The sequence below is a fragment of the Pyxicephalus adspersus genome, chromosome 6 (assembly GCF_032062135.1).
Source record: "Pyxicephalus adspersus chromosome 6, UCB_Pads_2.0, whole genome shotgun sequence".
Taxonomy (NCBI): domain Eukaryota; kingdom Metazoa; phylum Chordata; class Amphibia; order Anura; family Pyxicephalidae; genus Pyxicephalus; species Pyxicephalus adspersus.
The window spans coordinates 64,235,777-64,261,778 of record NC_092863.1 but is presented as its reverse complement, the minus strand read 5'-3'; the positions used below and the strand labels follow the sequence as shown (position 1 = coordinate 64,261,778).

At 35.9% G+C, this 26,002-nt stretch overlaps 1 protein-coding gene across 5 annotated transcripts in view; it reads right to left on the bottom strand.

Moving 5' to 3' along the window:
- SEMA6A (semaphorin 6A) overlaps nucleotides 1–26,002 on the bottom strand; it is a 144,484-nt gene that overhangs the window by 84,539 nt on the left and 33,943 nt on the right. For all 5 annotated transcript variants that reach the window (XM_072416056.1, XM_072416057.1, XM_072416053.1 and 2 more), the window contains exons 2-3: nucleotides 6,968–7,104; nucleotides 2,360–2,477 (exon numbers count right to left, since the gene is read on the bottom strand). In XM_072416056.1, coding sequence (XP_072272157.1) covers nucleotides 2,360–2,477; nucleotides 6,968–7,067 — 218 coding nt within the window. In that variant the 5' untranslated portion in view covers nucleotides 7,068–7,104. The remainder of the gene's footprint in view (nucleotides 1–2,359; nucleotides 2,478–6,967; nucleotides 7,105–26,002) is intronic.

Below are 26,002 nucleotides of genomic sequence, written 5' to 3'. Positions count from 1 at the left end.
ATAAACTATACATTTTTGTTTATTTCTAAAGCAACATGCAAACACTTTAAATTATTGTTTTCATTATTATTTTATCTCTCATTTGAGTGCAGATAATACATTTTGGATTAAAAAAAATGAATGCATACATATGATGGAAGTGAACATTCCAGCTAGTAAATAATTATCTATGAATTATATTCAAAGGTTAGTAATTAGAACAAGCCCATATCCCCACAATATATCCAGTCTGCCAACATGCAAATCTTATTGCCTCTACTGCCTGCTATGGTAATTACCAATTGCTTTTAACTGGTACAGTATTGTGCATTAAAAGTGCAGAGAGATGAAATTGTACACTGTGATGATGAGTAGGATATCACACCAGTCAAGGGTCAAATTAGTCAAGTAATTAAAAAGAGATATTTCATCACAGGTAGAACAGTGATGGGGATATTCGATGCACATTGCTCAGCTACACCTCGTGATACAAAACAAAGAGAAGACCCGCCATAGACAGGACTCTCCTGTAGCAGATGCAAATCTATGTTTCAGTGTCTCCCATTTCACCGCAAAGACTATTCCGATGGATAAAAGGCTGCAGGGGCTATATTACATATCATCAACAGATTCCTAACAGGCTTACAACACACAATGGTGCTTCTGTTGGGAATATTACTTTTTCTTTCTTGTAATAACAAGTCATTAGAAGTCTGCTTCATTGATTGATTGAAAATGTTTAAATACTAGAAGCAGGAAATTAAGTTCATGCTCTAGCACATTAAAGCTTCACCAAACACAGTGTGCCCTCCAGATTTTACTTACAGTATATTAGACACTTTACTTCTCAGTCGTATACCTATAATATGCCTTATTTAATTTGGAACGGGAACGGAATTATTTTATCATTTTCAAGGTTAAACTGAATAAAGTGCTGGGAAGTTATATTAAGTTTCACTCAGAATTCAAATCCCTAATAAAGTGAATTTAACTAAAATGTTTGTAATGTAACAATGTTGCTACACTGCAGGACCGTTATGTCGTATTTTTTATGTTTGAAATGACCCTTCATTCTTGTGTAAAATCATTGATTCCTGGGATCTCTCTTACAGCAAGTTCCAATCCATCATAAATATAAAGTCCTGCCCGTCAAGCAACTACCAGAGTCTCCAATGCGCAAATTAAAATACAAGAGTTGTTTAGTACAGTGTTTCTTCATCAGGGTTCAGTGGAACCCTACGGGTTCCTCCAGAGGTTGCTAAGGGTTCATTGAGCAATGAGCAATGTGTGCCTTTCAGGTTAGTTTAGTTTCATGAATGATCTTTTTGGCTATCTGTAAGGGTGACTTCTGACCAGTAATGTAAGAGGCATTCTTCCCACTGACCACCACACTAATATGCTGTGAGCTGTAGACATAGTAATTATAGTAGGAGTTCTCCGAAGACCTGAACATTTTTTGCAAGGATTCCTACTTATTAAAATGTCACGAAAAGATGTCTTAGAAGACCTACAATGGTAATTTCAGGCACCACTAATCTCCTGTACTACTGCAGTGTTGTTACTTTTAAATCCTTTAGGCCAGGCCACAGTCACCTTTATTATAACCGTACAAGATTTAATAATGTATAAACAAGATGGTCCAGGATTGTTTAAAATTCATGACAGACATGTAACACATGTCATTCGACATGACATACTGAAAGACAGGTGCATGTAACCGAGAGCCACTTATGTTCCCAGCCCATGGAATAAAGTCTGTGTTATGGACAAATGCTGAATCATCTCACATGGAAGGTGTGCACAACTTAAACATATAGCAGACTTAATTTACATATGAAAATCAATATGGGCTAATAATAATAATAATAAAAACCTTCTGCCTAAGTACGTTTTTAAAAGCAGTAACTGTCACACATCAATGTGGCAAATGCAAATGGTTCGACCTGGAAGCAATATCTCTGCATTGGTAGTTCATAGTGTTATTTTATGTAAAGAATCTACAAAATTGTGTGCATACTTATACTTATAAAAACCTCCAACTAGGACTTAATATTGCATTGACAAATGCCAGGTAGTGGAGTATATTGTAATGTTTTATATTTAGAGCTATTTCAGGCTGTGCTGAAGCTCCCTGCAGTGTATTTTAATTATGTTATTCTCTAGATCGGAGTTTTAGTCATTATATTTAATATATTCAGTTCAACTGAACATATTACAAAAAAAGGAAACGTTATTAATCTGTTTATCTTTTTATAAATCAACTTGTGTTTCAGCGAGTAGAGGCCAGCTGTAGTCATTTTAAGGCTAACCTGGCAATACAATAAAGATGTGTTTCAATTAAACTTCACTAATTCAACAAGCAAAGTCAGAAGACACGTACCTAGCAGCTATGTAAAGCGTCCGGTTCATTATAATGATCTGCTGGATGTCCATTTTGTGCCTTTGTGTGTTGTTTCTTCCTGGTTTGTGCCCCACAAATACCGGATACTGCTTTGTATCTGCAAGAAAGGGAATACATGTCACAAAAAGTCTTTAGGAGACCTCCTGATTTTCATTTCTCAGGTTATTAGTTCACACAGAGGGGCAGTCACCTAAGGTACACCACTATAAACAATCCATTAATCTGATGTCCTTCACAGTGTTTGTTAACTTCCACTAGATGACATAGTGGATATTCAAGAAACGGAAAACTAAAGAAAACAATAGCTGATTCACAAGGTTCTGCTTTCAAGTACCTTTTTTTTCTCACCCTGGATTTCAGGAAATTTTTAAGAAGCTTAAAGGGTTTCAGAGATCATTTTTCCTGACCCTCCTCCTCCCCTGACTCCTTCAAGCATCATTTAAGATTTATGGTTGGAAATCTGAACTGATCATTTGATAACTGCATGCATTGACATTTTCTGTTATGAAAAATAAGCTTATCCCAGAGGATTCGCTTAACAGAACAGGTTTTATTAAAGGTAATATAATACATAAAATTATTCATAAATAAACAGGGAATTTCTTAACAATGCAGGCATGTTAGAGAAGAAATCCAAACATATTTATATTTCTATTGGAATCAGCTTGGAAAAGTGTCAGAAAGTGGATAATGATTCTGCTTGTTCTAGAGCTTTTGTTGCATTTCCACTTCTCAAAACACTGGACACATTTTAAGGCAAAAATAATGCAATAGGTATGGCACTAAAAAATCAATCCCCTTTATAGTTTACACTACTAGGATGAAGATTGTGGTGTTCAGGGGTACCCTCAGGATATGATAATAAGAGCTTTGCCTTCTCTCTTCAAGGTGCTCTGCATCACTTGGCTTGGCAAGTTGCAAATGAAACTGCGATCAATCCCAGGGGTGCAACTGATGGAAACTAGCCTGCCAAGCTCAGAGAAAAAAAACCTGTCCATAGACCCTTATTTTTCTACATACATAGACAGAACAGAATGAAGGCAGTGTTCTTCCCCCTTTTAGTGGTACGCACCACCCAGCACTTTTCAGTTTTTGGGTGGTTACTGATGAGTTGGGTCACAATACCGGGACTGCCACTTGCCTACAATTCCTTCCCAACCCGCTCAAAACAATTTCTGGGTTGAGCACTGGAAGGTATCAGCTATTTCAGATGCTATTTCCAAAAATGTGAAAAAAGTTATCTGGTTTGACATAAGTCACAAACATGGTACAATCGGTTGGTTAAAAAAAATTTATGTATTCACAAATGCACTCTACCGAGAATGTAAAGGAAAAAGTATGTGAACTAAATATTTCCTAGCAATGTATTCAAATCCTTTGACCTGATTAAGGAAGCTTTTAACCTACACAACCATTCTTTTAATACATTTCTTTCACAATGCTTTTCAGAAGAAGTTTGGTTCTCAAGCTTTGAATGTACAGGCCACCTCTCCTGAAAAACTTGAAAACTAATAAGATTACCATTCTCTAAAAAACAGGTGACTAATATAAATGAACTACTTCAAACACAGGAAACACAATCCTTTAATAAGACTATGGCCATGTAGTCCAGATTCATCTCACCAGTCAGAAGAAAGAAGTTTGAAGACACCTTTTTTTATTTTTTTTTTAAAGAGTTTTTAGTTCCCACAATTTCCAGTCTCAATAACCGTAAAAGACCGCACAAAATGAGAATCAAAACTTTAGCTCAGTACAACAGATGCATCAATATGTTTCAGGTTTTCTGGACATATGCTATAATAATACCTTAATGGCAACAAGTCCATAATCTTCTGACCACAAACCTTGGATTTAACCTACCGTTTACTCATCAAACTTACCAACCAGCATTAGTTCAGAACTACATAACTATATATTATCAGGACACTGATAGAATTACTGCTATTCTATGCCATGAAAAGAATCCTGTTAAAGCAGAAGCAGTTTTCAACCATGGATTTGAAGATTTATCATAATACAAAAATACAATCACATGTTCATTTTTTCACAGGTTTAGTTTCACTGTAAGATTAATAGTGTCACACTGATGTTAACATCCTATTTGCTGAGGGACCATCTGGTGACATACCCAAGTGCTGCAGTCAATTCAAACCCCAATGATGAGGTGATGTTCCTTTGTTATGCTTGATGAATAGTTGTGGAATTCTCACAGTAGGATTGGATGATCTCCATCTTCTACTTATCCAAATATACGAACTTTCCTACCCACTGGTACACTAACATAACAGTTATATGGAAATGGCCTTTAGAGGGTAATTCAAAATGTTGCAAAACACATTTTAAATGAATAAGCTAATCAGTTTTAGATTGTAAGCTCTTCTAGGCAGGGTCATTTTAACCCTTATTTAATGTACAGTGCTAATATGTTGATGCTATATAAATACTGTTTAATAATAATAAACTATAAATACCAAGAGACAAATATTTAGGACCCAAAGCTCCTAAGGTTGTTTCTCTGAAACAGTATAGAATTATTTTAATGTGTTTTTATAACCAATACTTAGAAAATACATATGCAATGTTAAAAGTATTCCTTAAATGCTACATAAAATAGGCTTACTTCATACACAAGGAAATGCATATGAATAAACATGTTTGATATAAAAGAGCAGTTTGCATGTTAACAGAACCTTTAATTGAATATATTTATTGTGAATGAGCCTGGGTTTGTGCATTTTTAATTTTACCTCGCTAATTTCATAAGCATGTGGTATGGGTCTGCTCATTTTCCCTGTCTTGATCATTTTAATACATGTAATTGAATTTGTGAATATTAATATCACAATTACAGCTTCACACTGGTGAGAAAGCTTTTTCCCTAATAGACAGCGATCTCTGTGGCTTTGGAGCTATGTGTTTTCTGTTACTGCACCAATTAGCTGCTACTGTACATAAATGCCACTTTGGTTTGCTGCCCAACAGATGGTTCAATAGAAAGTTAAACCTAGTAAACATATCAGCACCTGGCTACAGCCTCCAAATACATAAAGTTTAATGACAGCATGAAGGCCACGCTGTGCAAAGCCAGGATAAGCTACAGGAAAGAGCACTTTTCAGTAAAGTTAAGTCTATTCTGTCTGTTGATAAGACTGGGAAGAAGGGGACTGGTTGTGTACTTAAGAACCTATAGCTTTTAAGAAGGTTAGTAGAAGAGATTAGCAGTAGATATGCCAAGAGATTATCCCCTGTACAGACAAAAGGACTTTGACCAGAGTCTGCAAGTTGAAATTACTTTTTATGAAATTTCAAATCCATCATAGGCGTTGGTCTATTTTGTTGCATTGTACATTTGGTTGTACCTAAAAGTAAAAGTAAAACTGGCAAATATACCCAAAGTATTCAGATTAGGAATTTAAACTTGTCACTTTTGACATGTTGGCTTATTCAAATGACAGCTGTGTCACAATGAATACCATAGACTGTTAAAGGAAGACTTGGCTCTATTATCCAAGTGAAGAGCTTCTCTTGGCTCTTTTAAGTCTTGTTGATATATAGCAGCCGCATAAAGTAAAAAAAAAAGGCTACCTTATTTCATACAAAGCTCTATTTGCTTAGAATCAGGTAAATGTGTATTAGCAATTCGGGATCAGTTTACAATACTATAAGTTAAAAATAAATGAAGAAGCACTGTAAGGGAACTTTAGGCACAAGGCTGTATGGATCCTATGATGAGAGTCCAAGGGGTCAACTCAAAAAGCTGTAAATGTGATTTTCACAAAACATTCCCTGGTGGTCACTTACAAAACACATGTACTTTGTAGATTCACCCTTAAAGAATGTTCACTAAATGTCACAATAACTGCTCTATAAATAGGCTTCAACATATTTGTCAACAAAACAAGTCTACTGACAACATGGAGGCTTCTAATCACCCCACTGCCATTTATTTACTGAATGGGGTCATAAAGAGATGGGTTAAATTGACACTTGTCAAAACATCATTAGGCTCCAGAGTCTATACAGCCTAAAGCCTGGGTAGTTATGTTTATTGCTACTACCCAACTATAACATTTTTTTATCTTTAAGTCATCTAGTCTCAATAAAAATACAATACATTCTCTTTACTCCATCCATAGAGCAAAGGTAAGGAATGTTATGCTTCATTTCCATGTAGGAATGTTTTGACTTTACAAGCCCCATCTCACCATGTTCAGCTGCCCAGCTCAAGATAAACTTCTTGTAAACAGCTAAATACACATATGAATTTGGGAGCTATTTTTTCCTGCCAATGTTTCCTTTGTATTCCTATCCTATTCCTTTCCTCCTGTTACTATGCTCACTGTTAGCACACGGAAACTTCAACACAACTGTTTGGCTATTTGTGCTGCTTCTCACTCTCCGAGTCTGAGATCTAACATATAGGCTCTGCAAGCGACCTATTGTTAAATTGGGTTACTTGCATTTAAAAGTCACAATTATTAATCTACTAATGAACAGAAATCTGTACTTCTCATTTTCTTTAAAGCCGAACTAACAATACCAATATACATTCGCTAAAATGGTTTTGTGTTTTATTATTTTACTTACAGTTGCCATGCGAAATACTGATTGGCTCAGAATCTTCTGGGAATCCAGCCCCAGCAAATTGCAGTATTGTGAAATATAGCAGCAAAGCTTCTGACCTCATAGTAGTTTAACTTGAAAACTTTTCCTTTCACTTCACCCTGAAAAAAAGCATGTGAAAAGATCTTGTTAAAATTTTGAAAGAATGCAACTGAATAAGACATAACACATCAAACTTAATTAATGTTAATTTACTGAAAAATGTAGAAGATGCACAGAATTAATTACAGAATCGTGTTCAGAAAATAGGGGCAGATTAATTATAAATGCACTTTTATTTTATATACAGATACAAAAAGTTCTCATTTCTCATTCTTTTTGAACTGCTGAATGCCTCGGGGAAATATGTTTAACTTGAATATTCTCTAAGCTTATACCCATACTAATAGTAAGAAAGAAATTCTACAATGCAAAAAGAAGCAAATAAAGATATCTACAATGTTATCCTGGGGAATTCAGTACAATAGATACTAAAAAAAAAAAAAAAAAAAAAAAAAAGCCTTAAACAAAGAGTTCGGAAAATTAAAGCCAGAACAATGCTATGGAGGGTAATTAATCATATCTAGCAATATTTAGAATTTTGTCATTTAGCAGCTTATTTTAAACTTTACTAAGGTCCACCCCTAGTCATGAACCCAATTAGGACATGGAGGAACGGTCATATCATGAAGTTCTACTGAATGTTCCTTTAATGTATAAAATTTGAGGGAGACATAAAAAAGACGAAAAGCTTTAGTTATAGCAGACCCATTTGAGGTAAAGTAAATAAACACCCTAAATTACATTTATTGAAGCACAATGTTTTTATTTTTTTATCCTTCGTTACTTTTCTAGTACTGTTGATCTTCTGCAAACTCCATGTAGACACTTCCTAACTGCATGCGTGTTCTGCGCGGTGTATTTCTAGGTACACAATTTCTTCCAACTCTCAACTCCACAGCTCTGGTGACAGTGGACAATGTCTGCATAAGGTATGTTGAAGCAACTTGAACTTTTTATTAGAAGGCCATGAAACCATGCAGGAGAACAATTGGAAAATACAATAGGACCTTCATACAGAAGACCCTTCATGCAGGATCAGCAGCTAATTTAAAGAAAGATGCAGGTTTAATGTTTGAAAATGACTTTTAAACATATTAAACTGGATATTTGGGTTAGTATATGGGCTTCCATCCACAAATACCGTCATCCTATTAGCTGTGAGGGCAGACTCTGAATTATAAAATACTTGTGAACTTGTTAAATCTTTTGTTAAACGGACAATATTTCGCTAAATTCTTGTCTAGATGACATTCTAGAATCGGGTAGAATTAACTTTTAGGAAACTGCTGTCACTAGGCATGCATGAGTACAATAAAGTACAGAAAACTTCAAAGGATTAATGCTTTTATTTTCAATCAGTAATGTGCGATGCTTCCAGTCAGATTATCTCCTAGAATAAAGCCATGGATGAGCCTGCTGTGACTCACTTAGCATTTGGTGTGCAAAAACAGTGTGCCGCGTGTTAATAAACCTCCGAGATGCCATTTACAGTTAATATGTCATAAATGTATGTGCCTGACCTTTTCCGGATTGTTCAACATATGAGCTACCAAACTGGCAATATGGCACCCGAGTTTCATAACTGTAGCCTGCTTATTCCTCACTACTGCTGAAAGTGACTGGGCAATAAACCTGATCCAACAGTTAAAGACCACGAGTATAAAATCAAGCACTGACATCTAACAATGACATTAACTAAAAACAAAGCATTTACTGTGTTATTCTGGCCAATCCAAACCAGGAGGACCGACACTCATTCTGATATTACTTTATTCATTGTAAAAAATCGTACTATTCTAGGTGTATGTTTACATTTGCAACTGAATATTATATGGAATCAACCGATTTCCAACATTTGTCCTGTTGCCTGTGATCACCAGAATCAGCCAGCAGGCTTCTATTGGGTATGGTTGCCTTTTGGACATGTAAACAAGCTGTTTCTGCATAGGATAATTTGATTTTTCTATTTAATCCTATTCCAAGTAAAAATTGTGGAGTCTTTTTAAAAAAAAAGAAAAAAATGTTCAATTAACCTATTTAAAAATTTTTTTTTTATTTCTCCTTGCACATGATATGGTATTCAAAATGAACAAAGCTTTATCACTATTACTATGCTAAGGGGAATTACTATAGTTACTATACAGTCTATACTTCAATGGTTGTGTGGAGTGAGGAGGCTTTATTTGTTGCGAAACAACAGTTACAATGACAAATAATCGGGACTGGCGAGTGGTCAGCCTGCTTTCTGTTTTATAATTTTGCTTTGAGACGATTTTCTGTAGTCAGTGCCAGAATACAGGTATTACAAAATGTGCTTCTACCTCTATTCCAAGCCACACTAAATTATCCTCAAACAAAAAATAAACTATTGCTTAATATTAATACCTCAGAGTGATAGTAAATGAATTTGTTTATTTTAAATAAGCTTGGACAAGTTCATGCACAAAATGATAGAAAGGTATGATTTTATTATGCTTATGGAGATTATGGCATGAAGCTATGTGTTATTATGAACTACACAGGATTATGATGGCTTTTGATGTCTTATCAGTTAATACCCTTATTGCCAAGAAAGCAAGCTCTATGAGAAATTATTTCACGGTGTGAAGGGCCTCAAAAAAGTACAGATGTAATTAAATGTGTGTTTCCATAACTCCGAATCAAATATTCGATCTTTCTCCAATTGTTTATTGTACACTCATTCATAATAAAGTGATAAAGTGTAAAGCATTATTCTAGATTTCTGCTGGGGGTAGGCGAATTGTTTAATGTAGTTTATTTATATACCACATTAGGCTAAACAGCCTATATAGACTTTCCCTGAGGGTTTTGTTTCCTTCTGTATGTCAACATTTAATGCTGTCAACAAGTTGAGAACACACATATTGTGGAACAGACAGACACACTGAAAGTAGCACACAAATCTTCCACGTTCTATCACCTAAACTGCATACATCTGCTTGTGTTACTGTTTGAAGCTGTGACTTAGAACAAATTAATCTTACGTTGGTTTTGTCCTCTTTACTTTTTTTCGGATTTTAGTATTTAATGTTTACAGACAGCAGTGTTACTGAATTCCTCACAATGGATGGTCACATTGGATGCAAATAATAGCGTGTATCTGGACACCCTTAGGCTGTCCATGGACAGAAAGATTTTTGACATTATATCTTCCCATCAGCACTGCAAATACCATTCACCTGAAGACACAGAAATTTTTCTTTTTTGACTTGGACTATTTATCATCTGGATTACAATCCATAGAGAAAAGTTAACAACCGCTGACAGACTTTTAGGAATGCTGAAGTTCTGATACCAAAAAATACTTTAAATAGATTTTTCCCCCTACAACACAAAAAGGTGCCAGATCAGCCTACACTCTAGTGGAAATTAAACCATCTCTATGCCTTACCAAATTGCCTGTGTATTGCTTCCATAGCTGTATGACAATGTGGAGAAAAGGAAATAGAATGTTGGGACCTTCCATAAGAGTTACTTGTCCAAGCTAAGAGTCATCCTAAGCTAGATATAGACTTACCTAGCCATCAAATGTGCACAACCCATGTAGGCTAAAGCTGGCCATACTATTTTCCTGTTCATTTATTTGATAAATTTATGAACACAACCATAAATTAATTATTTATGAATCAAATAGGTGAACGATAGCAAGTGTAAAATTGTGAGAACGTACATAGATCATTAAAGTATCTGGTGGTTTTTAAGACTTCTCAATTATGTAATTAAATTTTGAAACATAAACACATCTTCATTTTATTCTATTACAGAGGACTAATACTAAAGAATCCAATGTGTGGTATGTGGTAGTATGATTGACTAATTTTCAATTAATGCTCAAAATTTATATTAAACTGAAATGTATGGTAAGCTTAGGAAAGCAGGTTTATAGTAATAGAGCAGTGATTCGACAAGGTCTTCTGTCTTAACACATCAATGTGTACCAAGACCAGCTGCCAACTAGGTGGTCTGTAGCCACTCCAGCAATTTCTGAGGGAATTCTGGTTAACAATAACATTAGTAGACAATCTGAATCATCATCTTATGTCTTCAGGTATTTGTATATTACTCTGTAAATTTACCTTTAAAGGACAGGGCCCAAAGGAACCACATCTAAAACAATCATTTGATTAAAGTTAATGTTAACCCTAATTCCAAATATCCTGTACAACACAGTGCACAGTTTCAGCCATTTGGTTGACTGTTGCAGCTTGACAAATAAGCTGTGGCTAAATGGGTCACATGACATCCATGTGAATATTCCCTTTCTATTTTTATACCCTTCTGCCTTTGTAGTTTAATTAGCTATTGAAAAAACAATGTCAAGTAACTCTTTAAAAAGTATTTCCTGCAGTTTTTTTATCAAACGGGACAAGCTATTTCACTTCTGACTTCAAGAACTTCGGCTATAAATCAAGAAGTCTTTATCCACAGCAAGAAATTGCTATGGGAGTAAATAATTTGTTAAAGAAAAGAAAAAGGAAAATGACTGTAATACAATTGATACACTGATGTATACTCTTCAGGCAGGCATCCTTGTAGATAGATGGATTCTAAAGCTACAGGGAGATTCCTATCTACATTTTCATAAAGCTTCACTGTTAATACCCTGTCTTTTTTCAAAAGATTTAATAACAAACACAAATAAATCTAACTTCGCACAGACTGTTTTCAATAAAGACGTTATAAAATATCTGATGGATTTAACTTATGAGGTTCAGGATCCACATGTTTAATGATGGGTGTAAGACTACATACAAAATCAGAAAGCAGATCAAAGCCTCTGTGTACAATGATGGCAGTAGAATCACACACAAAATCAGGAGGCTGGAAAAAAAGCTATTAACACAATTAGAAGGCTAATTTAGATGTAATATATGCTGGATTACTGATAAAATTCAAAGCCAGTCTAAGAACAAGGTACTTCTATGTTAACGTGTCCACAGAAGATATTTAGAATATCTACAGCTGAACAACAAAAGGATAAACATGTATGCTTGCATATGCCAAGTGTGAAGGTTCATGTACTGTGCAAACCACACTGGGTATTACCTGGTAACTGGTAAACCCACTTGGCCAGCCAACATTAACCCAATATGAAAAATTTATTTGGATCTGGCGGCAATCATGTAGCTATTGTGCAAGTATAAAAAGGTCTGGACTTTACCAAGAACAATGACACTTCTGAGGCATGTGTTAATGTATAATGCATGTGATAATGATTTTAAAATGTATCATTATGAGAATGCAAATTAACACATTATTATATCATTATTACCACATCATTGTGATCAAATAATCTAAAACGTTTCTCACAGAGATTATCCTAAGAGGCAAACCAAATTGTGCCTATTGTGTGATGAGCACATATCCTGGTCATGGCAGAAGTCTAGGGGCATTTCAGACTGTTACATTCCTTTACAGTATTTCTTATACTGGGTGGGAAGAAGCTGGAGGCCAGTGGTGGAAGGGAGGCCAGTGGTGGAAGGAGCCGGAGGCCAGTGGTGGAAGAAGCCGGAGGCCAGTGGTGGAAGAAGCCGGAGGCCAGTGGTGGAAGAAGCCGGAGGCCAGTGGTGGAAGAAGCTGGAGGCCAGTGGTGGCCCCTGTATTGTGACTCAACTTGCTGGGTGGCATGCCCAGCTTAAAGGAACTGGGAAGTACAGGCTTTATATTGCTCTAGGTTTATACTGAATGTACACTAGGTATAAACAGGTGTAGATCAAACAGGCAGTCACACTTTTTCCAAGGTTCTATCTGTACCTAGCATAAATTTTAAGGGTGGGCATCAGAATGCATGTAGCATAGTACAACATATTACATACACTGCACAGCAGAATCAAACATTTTTATTTTTTATTTTTGGTGAAACAAATAGTGCTTAACAAAAGGACTGGATGTATTTCCTTAAGTCTGTATTCAGATGCTGTTACAGGAGAAAGTGCAATAAAAATATATAAGCAGGTTGCTTCCTGGCGTTTTAACAGACACAGGCAACCTTAATAAATGCAGCTCTAATGAGATGCTGCCACTTTGGACAGTGAAGACAAACAGCCCACGCTGAAATTGGAAGCGGCTCAAGGCGATCGATTCTGGTTGTAACCTTTACTGTAAACAGTCTCTTGGGGATCCCATGAGCCACCTGTTCACTGATATTTGCATTGATATATAGCAGAAATAGAAATGAGAAAGCGGCTTCCAGTTTTTGATAAAGCATCTGTTAGCCTGCACTTCTCATGTTTTCTTTGAGAGATGCATTTCAAACAGGAGGATGTGGAGTCGGGTGAAAATCCCAAGGCGTTATAACGCACAAACAAAAATAACAAAACCTGTTTGTTCTCCTCGGTGACAAAAGCACTGGGCTTAAATAACAAAATGTAAAAAAGACTGGTGCTAGGTTGCAAAATCTATTGTGAATGGTGACGACAAACACTGCATTTTTAAATGTGGCCATTTTTATCTTGACACCTTTAGAAAGAACAATGTGACACCAACTGTTTTGGAAAATGCTCTAATGAACTTCAAGAACACTAGACGCACCTGTAACAGAAAACCAGAACTATTGAAGACAGTCAAAAGACCAGGCCCCATATTTAATTATTTTCCATTCACAACCTCTTATACCCTGCACAAATATGGTATTAAGTAAAATGAGACACTTAAAAGGATTTGACATTAAAAAGCTCTACTAATTATATATTCCTATTTATTTAATCACAGTTTTTAACAAGGCACTAGGTATGGGGCTATATATGGAGAAGAAAGAAGAGAGACTCTTTCAATTCAAGTAAGTTTTACCATTAAGGTTATATGAATGGAATAAAGAAAGCAAAAAGTACTCCAACCAGAGCATTCTTACAACAGAATTCACATTTTGTTCCTTTAAAATACCAATAATATGTGGATTATTACTTATTTTACACACAAATCCCAAATAGGAAGGTAATAGCAGCAGGTGCCAATAAATGATAGGTCAAGATTACACAAACTAAAAAAAGTAGTAAAAAGTAGAAAAATCAGTCAAATTTTTTTTTTGTCTTTACCTGACAACTGCCAAAACATTTATCACATGGGTGCACTCATGGTTTATCACCATTGTTCCAAAAATAAGTCATGTCATTTTTACCTCCCCAGTGTAAGTATGGAGAGGACCTCTGTTTGAACCCACCTAATATTCCATTGCTACATAGAATAAACATGTTTTAAATGTAATAACTATGGGGATGTAACACACATACACACTGTGCGTTTTTTAGGAAATATAAAACTGCCACCCTTCGTTTCTCCATATGATCATGATTGTATTTAATCATATAGGTAATAACCTTAAGTAATGAACTTTTATAAGCCAAAAAACAAATGACTTGAAATGGCAGAAAACACAGTAATACTAGGAACACCAAGACAAATAGAATGTTATTTACAGGAACATTCCATTGCAAAGCAAAATACTGATACAGCTAAGTCAGCAGTTGAATAAACATAATACCTCATTTTTAATGTTGATTTTTTTTTTTTGTAGCACAAATAGCAATGAAGTCCAAACCTCCAATCCCTTAAAGTCATTATAATAAGAGAACCATATTGCTTATGTTACTAACTGGATACCTTCAGCAGTTCATTGACTGATTGCATTTTCTGGAAAAGATCTTTCAAGTATTAATTTTGTATACTAGAGAATGTGCTTACAATAAGGCTTGTTGGGTTACTAAATTGGTTCCTCCTAAAACCCGACATATAGTGTCATATAGAGAAGACATTTTTATAGGAGTCACATCACAGGAGAGTCTTAGTTGCAGGTTTTCTTGTATAACCATGTCAGAAAAACAGGTGATGTTTTAGTCCAATGCTGCAAGTTACATGACAAATACATGCAAGTGGCACCAACCCCATCTCATGCCAGATATTGTATACCCAATCCTATTTACTAAGAAAACAAAATCTAAAGATTCAATGATTACCAAAAGGAAATCCTGAACTCAATCCAGAAAACAAATCTGCATTTTGCAATTAAATTTGTATACCCTTCTTCCTCAGACACCTATGGCAGTATCTTCACTATTTAGGATGGAACCAATGGGATATTGCTGGTTTAGAATGAGAAAAAAAGCAACTTTGCCCTGTTAAATGCCATTTCCTCCTATGTTCCCACCTATGGCAGTATCTTCACTATTTAGGATGGAACCAATGGGATATTGCTGGTTTAGAATGAGAAAAAAAGCAACTTTGCCCTGTTAAATGCCATTTCCTCCTATGTTCCCTTTGGCTCCCTTTTGTAAAACCTTTCCAGAATGCCTTCAAAGCCTGCCACACTACTTTATATTAGTTTCAATATATACCATGTTCTAGGTCCCCCCCTCTAGCACAGTATTTTATGTTGAGATACAGACCAGCATATCAAATAAAAAGTGGCCTCACTGATTAGTATGGTCATTACCTCCATTTCCCTTTACCCAGTTTCGTAATGACTCTGCTCCTGCATATCTACTGGTAATTTGGCTGTCATGTCAAGTGTCCAAAAATTAATTGGTAACCTGTCAAACTGAATTTCTGCGCTGAAAAAGGTTTGCTAAAATGATATTAGCAGAATAATAAACAAATATCAAAGCTTTCCAGATGAAATTAGAAATGCAGCCTTTGACTCACTTAGCATAATTACTAACATTCTGGTACAATGCCAAATTCCAATCACATTCGATAATCATAAGTGGTGCTGAAGCTGCTATCCTCGGAGCCTCAGAAGTAGCTGAAGAAGGGCCTATAGTAATCCTTAACTTTAATGTCATTGTTTACCCACCAAAGGGACATCAAACTTCTATGAACCCTATAGTGTCACATTATACAATGTATCACATGTAAACAGCTCATTACCTGAATAATTTTTATCAAGCCCCAAAACCATGCATAATTTTTTAGAAATAAAGGGTCTAGTCAAAACTAGATTTTCCATCACTTCATTTTTCACAAAACATTTTATGGCCCTTTACCTATTTAGAATATCGTAAATGTCTACATAAACTTTTAAAAGTGCTTAATATGCTTCTACTGACTGACAAAATGTTTGGACTATCACTATGTACTTGACCCTGACAACTATGTAAATCTAAATGCTGATCTGGAATCTGTTACAATGTACCTTTTAAACATCGACAAAAATAGAATCCAGTTTTTCCTAATAAAACATAGTCTTTCTGAATAAAAAACTATACATTCTTTATATAGGAGCAAACATTTCTGTAGATGGATTAGGTAAACAGAGAACATTTTGCCCTCAATAACCATGAAGTAGTAAATACTACTACCAACCAACAAAAAAAGATGCTTGGGAACCAATGACAGATAAACTCACCTTAAGTCGAATTTTTTTACCCCAGATTAGAAAGTAGATTGGAAGTGAAAATTGCCCTGCATGTACCAGGCTTTAGTTCATAACAATGCCAAATTTCAAATTAGGATGTTAAAATTGTATAATATTACATTCATTGGCGCCTTGTTATAAAGCAGCATCTTGGTTTTTCTTTTTGAACAGTAAAACACTACAGTCAAGTAATCACAGCACTTCTCTACCTCTAGGGTAAAATATCTGAATATATTCTTTGCCTAGTAAAAAAATGAAATAAAATAATAATAATGACTGGTTAGCTGTTCCCTTGAGTCGTGCTTCAAAATGAATGTCTAGGGAAAAATAACTGGACAGTTGTTGGGGGAGCTGAATACTTTATTATCGAAACACAACTCCCACAAGCCAAGGAACACAGGAGAGCCAGCAGTTGGAAATGAATGTAATAATTCTTTGACACTACAGATATCAATACACGGAGATCCAATAAAAAGATGTCTTTTTTTCAATCTAGCTTGCTGTGCTACACCACACAAGTCTTGCAAGCCTTCAGTTGCCACCAATTATCTTACCGGTGTGTAGCACAGTTTCTTTCTGCAGCACTAACCCCATAGAACAGGGCCTGTGAATCATCACTAATCCCTTTTTTATAAAACCATTCTTTATGCCTAATCCAGCAAAAGCAAGAGAACTGAGAATTGAGGGAGAAATAGAAACTGAAAAATCAAGGTAGTAGAAAAACATATATACATGCAAAATTACATTAAGCTGTAACCAAAATCTTTTCTGGTACAGGTGTGACTTTACAATGCTATATTCTGTTTATAAAGAACAAAAGACATATACAAAATTTGCATATTATGCTATGCTGCCCCAGAAACGTGGAGACAACAAGGATGCAGACTAGATCCAGAAACACAATTTGAGTAGATGATATAATCAATTTTCCTGAGAGATACAAGATATTACCTTAACATCATCAAATACATTAAAATAATATTGATTATGGAATTGAAAACTAACCATTTAAAAGAGAAATCCACTCTACAGTTTAAATAGTTGTACGGGCAACAAAGTTTAGTTGTTTACCATTTTCTTTCAATACCCAATCCAACAAAAGAAATTTTTCCTTTTCATTGGAGGCTCTAACTACATTAAACGGAGGTCACACCAGGTGGTGCTCGCCATGTGCCTACATGCTATGTCTTTGACCAAACCCTTTTTTCTATAGCCCATTCCCAATATTTCAGTGTTTATGGGGGTGAAGGGTTGGTTCAAGAATCTGAAATTGGAATCATAATTGTGGATAGCTGGGAGGTGTCCACAAAACACGTATAAGGATTAAGGTGATTATAATAAAAATGTAAACTGCATACATTACTACATCATTTTAAGAACAGGTTTTACGAAGCCAAATTCATTTGCTAATTAACATAAGTTGAGCAAATGCAAACATGTTTAGATCAGATTAGATCATCAAGTTGGCAACTTGCATGATGACTACAGATGCAGAAAATATTTGCTTAAATGGCAATTTCAGTCAACAAGTGAAAGGATTTAGTGAGCTAATAAAGCTATCCACTGAACACAGCAACTTTGCAAAAGACATGAAGTTAATTCCATTACTCTAGGCTGCCAACCCTTGCAAAAAGAGCATGCAAAGCTCACACAGGTCAGGAAAGTAAAACACAGGGGGTTTACTTTAGCCAAGTATGGGTTGTTTACTCCAATGTTTATCTGCTTCCTCTGCATCTATTACATACAAGCTTCCAAATCTGGTTGGTGATTTTGATAAACCTCTCATCAGGAATTCTACGTTCATGAGAAGCAGCAAAATATGGTGAGGATCACAACAGAATCAACTAGATTACAGACACAGGGAAAGGGTGGATTGAGGAAACACTGGACAGTCTGGATAGAAAATCAAAACTTTTATTCAAGTCTGCCAAGCATTGTGTACACTTCTTAAGGTTTAAACTTCAGTTTGGACTGGGGTGTGCCTTTAAAACTTGATACTTTTCTAACAATATAAGATATACATACAGTCAATGTGCAAAGCTGACTTTACACATTTATGGAGTGTGTTTAATTACTCAGCTTGCCCTGGGCACAGCCTGGTCAGTAATTCAAAAGGTAACTTTAGGCAGATTTAGCTACTGTGCTACTCACATTCACCTGACAATCACTATAGTACCCATTTCTGGAGCCTAATATAGTGTTAAAAAGAGCTTCCCATCTGGAAACAGAATGTAACTTGGCCAGAACCAAAATGAAAAATCATGCCTATTCACAACACTGCATTGGTAAGCCTTGTACACCTTAGCATACAGTCCCAGAATAGCTGCCCACCAGTTTAACCTGACAAATCAAGATGGTCCACCAAAAAGGGTTCATCCAAGAAACATCCAGAACCATGAAGAAGACTAGCTAATGGTTCTGGCATCAGCAATTGAGCCATGAGAGGTAAGCTTAGTTAACTTAAGCTTAGCAACCGTTTAATTTTCAGGTTTAGTTCCACTTTAAATCAGGCCACATAGCAAAAGATCTATATATACATAGTCAAATCCAATGGATTTGGTAATATTACAATCATAAATAATGCCAGTAGGATTTAAATACTGAATTCTGTTGTCTGGGGATTGGCAGACACTGAGAATAGCTCATGTCTTCTTCTTTGCTAATATTGGCAGATGAGGGTTAAATGACTCGACATAATGCCATATTCCCAAGCTTACCATCATTTATTATATAATGCTCTGGCATATAGACTACTATTATTCAAACACAGCTCATTTTTTTCCAATTCTGTGAAAAGCACATCGCAAAGACCTTGCTTTATTGCCTAACGCATAGTTTTATGTCATCAGCCAACCACCATGTGTTTTCCTATCTACCATCTAATGTTATAGCAATTGACTATGCAAGCCTAGATTTGCTAATTTCTTTAGTTTAACCACTGCCTGAATGCTAAAGGAATGAGGAAATATAAATGTCATGCTTGACAGACTTATTTAATAATGGTGCACTTGCCTCCCACACTGTATGAACTCTGGGTCTAATTACAGGTCTTTACACATCATGGTTTCTAATGGAGCCCATACTGTGTCAGAGAAGTCAGCACACTGCTGCAGTGCAGCCTTTGCATCTATAGCTCAGGGATTAGTTTCATGTAGGGTATTCGATGTGTTTATTTACTTATTTGTATCATATATGTCACAGCTTTGCAATACTGAATAGAATAAGCTTACTATATGGACAACATTGACAGTAGGAGGTCCTATAATGTATGGCTACAGCATTTCTCAAGTCAATTATGTTTACTTAACAAAGGGGCCGTTAGAACTCTCACATAATTATACTGCAGCTAGGTGTACACACACAAATGCTGGGCTTTGTGTGGAACACTCAAACTATTAATGGGGTGTTGACCAGCAGACATAACTAACTGGTGAAAAAATGTATCCCCATAAGCAAGCAAAATACCAATAGTTGTGTAAATACTATAGTTACACCTGTATGTGTATCTATATATTATCTCAGGAATACCAGCCTCAATCTTCAAAGTCACTATAAACAAAGTGGCACTCTAATGATTATAAGAAGATCCAATTTCCCCCCATGTAGGATTGAAAAAAAAAAAAACCTTAAATGTTGTAGTGTATTGTGCTACAAGAACTTTGAATGGTTGCTATTGTTGCATATTGAAATATACACATATTCTAAACAAGCAATAAAATAATTTTAAAACATGCCATCATGTATCCCTATAGCTATATGCATTATGGAGGTAATAATCTTCAAAGTTTATAAGAGGGGCACTAAAATCATCCTTGTACCCTTTCATTCCCCAGGAATGAATTGCTTCACAGTGGAAACAGCCATAGAGGCTAGGAATTAGGTTCTTTTACTGCTTGTTAGGAATCCAAACATTTTCTATAGTAACAAGAACACTTTATACATTCCAAGTAGCATATTTATCGAGTTCAAACTCTAAATTTTTCCAACCCACCTTCTGTCTCCTGCAATCTACTTTTCCTACGGGATCTTAAGCTCAGTTTGAGAAGGGTCAAATAACAGCACAATTGATTCAGTCCTGTTTCACCATCATCATCAATGATCCTATAACAAAAGCCTTCAGGAATGTCTATAGCATTGGTAAATTTGATATATTACAGAACGTCTTGGGAGTTGGAAGCCACACTGGTCAATTTACATGAAGCACAGGGGATGACAACAACCGCAGACAATTGAAGAATTATTATGCCTCCGTGTTCAATTTCAAATGTGAAAATTGCATCTTTTTAATACCAGGCCTCTTCTTCAATCCTATTTTTCACATAATGAACTATAATACAAAATCCCAAAATTTTTTTTTGGATTTATCCAAACAGTAGCTAACCCGATGATATTTTGTAGACAACCCTCCCAGTCAAATTACATAAAATAGATGCTTTTTCTAAAAGTGATCTTTTAATGAAGGTGATTATTACCTAAACCCTAGTATGCATATAGAAGTGCCAGCCTAGACATTTTCACTGCTTTGATTATCATTTTCATGTATCCAGTCAAACCAGTTAATTCTAATTAGGTCTAATTATTAGTCTCCTGACAGCTGGCTCCAACAATAGCACACCTGTTGTTATCAGGAATAAGAATGAAACAACAAATCTTGCTTATAACAAATGTCTCAAATCATATCCCACGGGTCTTACAGGAGGCATAAACTCTGCTCCGTTTTATTATTTTTTTTTTGTTGATGGGAGCATCTGTGTGTATAGTAGAGAGGTTATTTGTCACAGACATGCCATGCAAACAAGTGGTTATATTTTACTACTTTACTCTGTGAAAGAGCATTTATTTATGGATTATCTGTAGGCATGACACTAGTAGCTCTACAAATGTGGTCTTTGGCTTAGAGAACAGACCCTAAAAGGGATATATACTGGTCTTAGAAGGTTTATGGAGTAGCCATAACAGCAGTTACAGTTCAGCTGCTGATACCTGGAGAGTCTTAGATATGCTTAACCGGACCGTTGGCAGGACTGATGGAGGTCCAAAAGCCTCTGCACAATGAAGAAAACATCAGTGAGCAAATATCCCATAGCGGAGACGCTAGGTGTGGTTGTCTTTGTAAAATGCAAAATGGTTATGTCACAGTAAATATAATGACAGCATTGTTAAAATTTATGACAGCTTTAAAAGCAACACCCAGGTTGCATGTTGTTGCATGCCTCTGACCTTATGGTAAACACAAGCACAACTTTGGGTTTCACAAACAATTCTACTTTGGTTTATTATGCTGACCATGCAGAATGTTATGTGTAGCAATAATCTGGTAATAGTCTAGTGCTCAGAACATTAAGCTCAGAAATATCTCTAGGATTCCTTAAGCAAATTATTCTGGTGGAGAGTCATTTGTTTTGAGACAAATTCATAACACGATGTTAATCACTCAGTGATGTGCAAACTATAATGAGGGAGCAGATGCTGGATTAGTATGACCAACTTTAAGCTACCTACAGATGGTGGTTGGAAGCTCTTCTTGCCAAATGAAACAAGATGGTGGTTAGAATATCTGAAAGACAAACGACATGAGATGATGGTTGGAGATCTGGTTGCCAAAGAAAATGGAATAATGACTGATAAATCTGGAAGACAAATGATACACGATAATCACTGTAAGATCTAGTCTCCATTTCATGAATTACATGAAATGGAGGTTGGAAGACCTTACTGTAAGATGATGATCTGATTGCCAAACATGACTAAGAAAGATACAGACATATGCCCATTTACGTATGGTACAGACTGCCCCAATGTCAGAGAAACAATAGGCATTAACTATGAAGGACCATTGAAATAAATCCAAGCGTTCATCCACGTTGTCTAAAGAGACACATATCTATACACATTTGAACGTTTCTGGATTGGGAAACATTTATATCGAGTCTGTGTGCGGTTTTACATTAAAACTGGTGACATGCCACTTAAATACTCAGACTCTAGTTCATGAATCAGCACAACAAAATACTGTGAAAAATGTGTTTTCCATTTTGTTTCTAAAGGATATTTGTTTTTTTAGCGTCAACATGAACAGCCATGTAACCTATGATGTGTGCGACACATATGTTTAATATTAGAATGCAGAACAATACATATAGATTTTGGAAAAGAAATTTAGGTACACATATGAGAACACTTTAATCCACATCAAGAATCAAATGATTTCCCAGCCCAGCATGTGCAATTTAGCTCTGTCATACAGGCAAGCGGCATACAGTCATACTTCTAAAACAATTGGTGTAAATGGCATTCACCTGCAAAGCAAGACTTTAGTCTAAGAAAGGCAGCATTTCCTGCATGAACAGCTGTTGTCAGTATACCTAAATATAGCCAACCCTACAAGTACTTTCATGTTTGTGACGCTTGCCAATAACAATCAAACTCCGACAAGAAAATGGATGATAAACGGAATAATGCACATGCTAAAATTAAATTAATTAGGCTTGAAAAACCGTACCATGAAATAACCCATTCTAGAACTACAGAAATAGATCCAATTACAACAATACTTAGCTGCAATTGTTCTCATTCTTATTATAAAAGGAAAGCATAGGGGAACAGCCCTATCTTGGAGATTTATTTAGAAGGAATGCATATTGAAATTGGTCCTTATATGCCGCAATATACTGTGAAACACGCGAAGCGTCAAGAATTGCACTCATGCGTTCCTTAATAAATCATGCTAACAGTAATGATATTGCATTAATAGGCAACCACTGCCTAGATTTATGTTTATTGGAAATTAGGGATAAACTACACAAACAATTTTAATCCATTGAGATTGATTACATTAAAGTCAATGTGTTGCAAATTAGGCAATTGCCAATGTTAGTTAAATTGCCCAGTAGAGGGAAAATAAACTCTCTGGAATTCAGACACACAGCACCTGCTCAAAGGGTCCCACATGCAAAAACATATAAAGCAGAGAGTAATGTGTGGGTTATAGCTGAGGACTAAAGCTGCGTACACACTTGCAATTTTTGTCGTTGGAAAGGATCTTTCACGATCCTTTCCAATGACAAGGGGCTGCAAGATGCATGAACGATGCTGTACATACAGCACCGTTCATGCTCTATGGAGAGGGGAGGGGGAGAGCGACGGAGCGGCACCCTGCTGCGCGCTCTCCCCTTCCCTTTCATTACGATCGGCTGTCGTCCATCGTCCGTGGATCCGGCAGGTCGGTCGTCCGGACGATGGACGACACCGACTGTACACACGGAAGATTTTCGCCCGATAATTGGCCGATGCCGATTATCGGGCGATAAAAATCTGCCGTGTGTACGTACCTTAAGGATTACCATGTTATAGATAACATTGTTATCAAAGAATCTGTTAATCCATTGGGCTATGAATGAAAAATATTCTGTAGCTGCCCTTCACCTTCCAGTAGTCTGAACACTCTCAATATCTAGTACTTCTATGGAAGAAAATATGGAAAGATAATAAAATATTTCTCAAACAACAATGATTTTCAGCCCCACTTGACCAATGAAAAAATGCAAATGTAATGTGTACAAAGTTTTGATTACTTATGAAACTGATATAGTTTTCATGGGGTTTTAGGACATCTCACGGTTTAAGAAAAGTGTTTTCATTCTTCACTTGTTCCCACAAATCTGCATAAACAGAAAAACATTACAAATGGTGACTTCTGCTACGCACTGCCCTCACCCTGCAGCTGTGTTTTTCTATGGACATAGTTGTGCTATTTCAGTAAATGAATATATTTCTGTAGGAAGGGTCTTATACGCAATATAATTTATGTCTATATTTTAAAAAAAATATTACTGTTCAGGATATTGCAACTTTGATAATACATTGATTTAGGTGACCTAAGGATAACGCCTTTTAGATTTTAGAACAAATTCTGTATAAAACATTGATGTATATTATTAAAACACAAGGTTATTTTTAAAAATTATTTTTTATTTGAGCCAAAAGTGTTTGTACATGCTAACCCGCATCAGATAAAACACTGGTTGTTCTGGTTCAATGTTGAGTTGTCGTCACAATATTTATCAAGGCAGCAACCCTATCAGCCAAAAGCTCATCGGGGAAGATGGTGTCCAGCAGCAAGGACACTTTCATCCCCCTTCCACACTGCAACTTTTAAAACTAGATTATGTAAGTGCTTTCAACAAGAATACACTATCAATATTTTAAAGCTGTTCAAGTAAGGTCAAAAATAATCCAAGGTCATCAAAAATTAAGTATACTTCAAAATGTTTCAGCTTTCGGGATTTTCCAACCTCCTTTCATGTGCATGCACTTAATGCCTTCGCCATCATGCAAATGCATGAATGCTTGGAATTGAATTATGCTTAAACCTTATCAGCAAAGCCTTGGAAATTAACCCAGTGAAAGAGAACACTGGACCTTTAATTTCCTTTATACTCTTTAGTCTCAAATATCCAATAAGCTAATTACAGCAGACTGGCATGAGAGCACGTCCTGACTGCAGAATCATTCTATTTACTAGTACAGTCTACTGTATGTAGTCATCATGTAAAGTCACATCACATTCACAGACCCAAGAGCAAGCAGACTAAAAAGCCCTACAGGAATATGGCTGCAGACAATGTGTCATAGTACAAGTCTCGTCGTACAGGGTCCATGCCCCTTGTCTGTGTTCCTATGACTAAATACAGGAATCCTACTGCATACTCTATTTTATACATTTACACATGTTAAACAGACCCATGCACAAAAATATATAAAAAAATAAATTAATTAAAAAAAAAATCAAATAAACATAAACTGCATGTGAGGAACTTGCTCTTGCACAAAAAACAGAAAGAAAGGGCTCTTAAAACTACTATGGGCAGCTTCAGCAATAAATGGTTCCACAAAGACTTAATTGTCCTTATTTACCCACAACAAAGCATCAGATGTTTTTGTTTTGTAAACTATACTTAAAACTTGCAAGAGAGAGTTATAAATGCCTCCCATGTGGGGGAAAGTTAATAAATCTGACATAAAGAGGAAAAGTAGACTAGGTCAGTGCTGGCCAGTTTCTAGCATATTGACACAATACAATACAAAAATCCCATTTTTGTATTTCTGTTTTCTATGCATTAATTGTTACAGAAAAAACATCAAATGTAGGGCAAAACAACAGCATTGCAATAAATGGCAGGACATAGATACATCAATGAAATATGAAAGTTTGTAATCTTTGGATTTCTGGCAATTAGGAAAAATTGTAATTTGGTTTGTGTTAAATCTTCCAAATAAACTTTATTCTTATGGTAGATATACTACAGACACTTTACTCCAAAGCTTGACAAACCAATAAGGTAAAAGGAACATAGCGCAGAGTCTTCAACATGCACCCAAAATAAATAAATATCCCAATATATTATTAATTTGGACATAAACTATTTGGGAGGACACATTCATCTGGACATTGGCAGGCTTAGTGAAAGCACGTAATTTTTAGCTATACATGCTTGTGAACAGGTGGGGAGATATCTGTACTAAGCCAACGATCAGAGGCCCGGACTAAATCATCATGTGACAATTCTGGCACCGTAAGGAAGGAA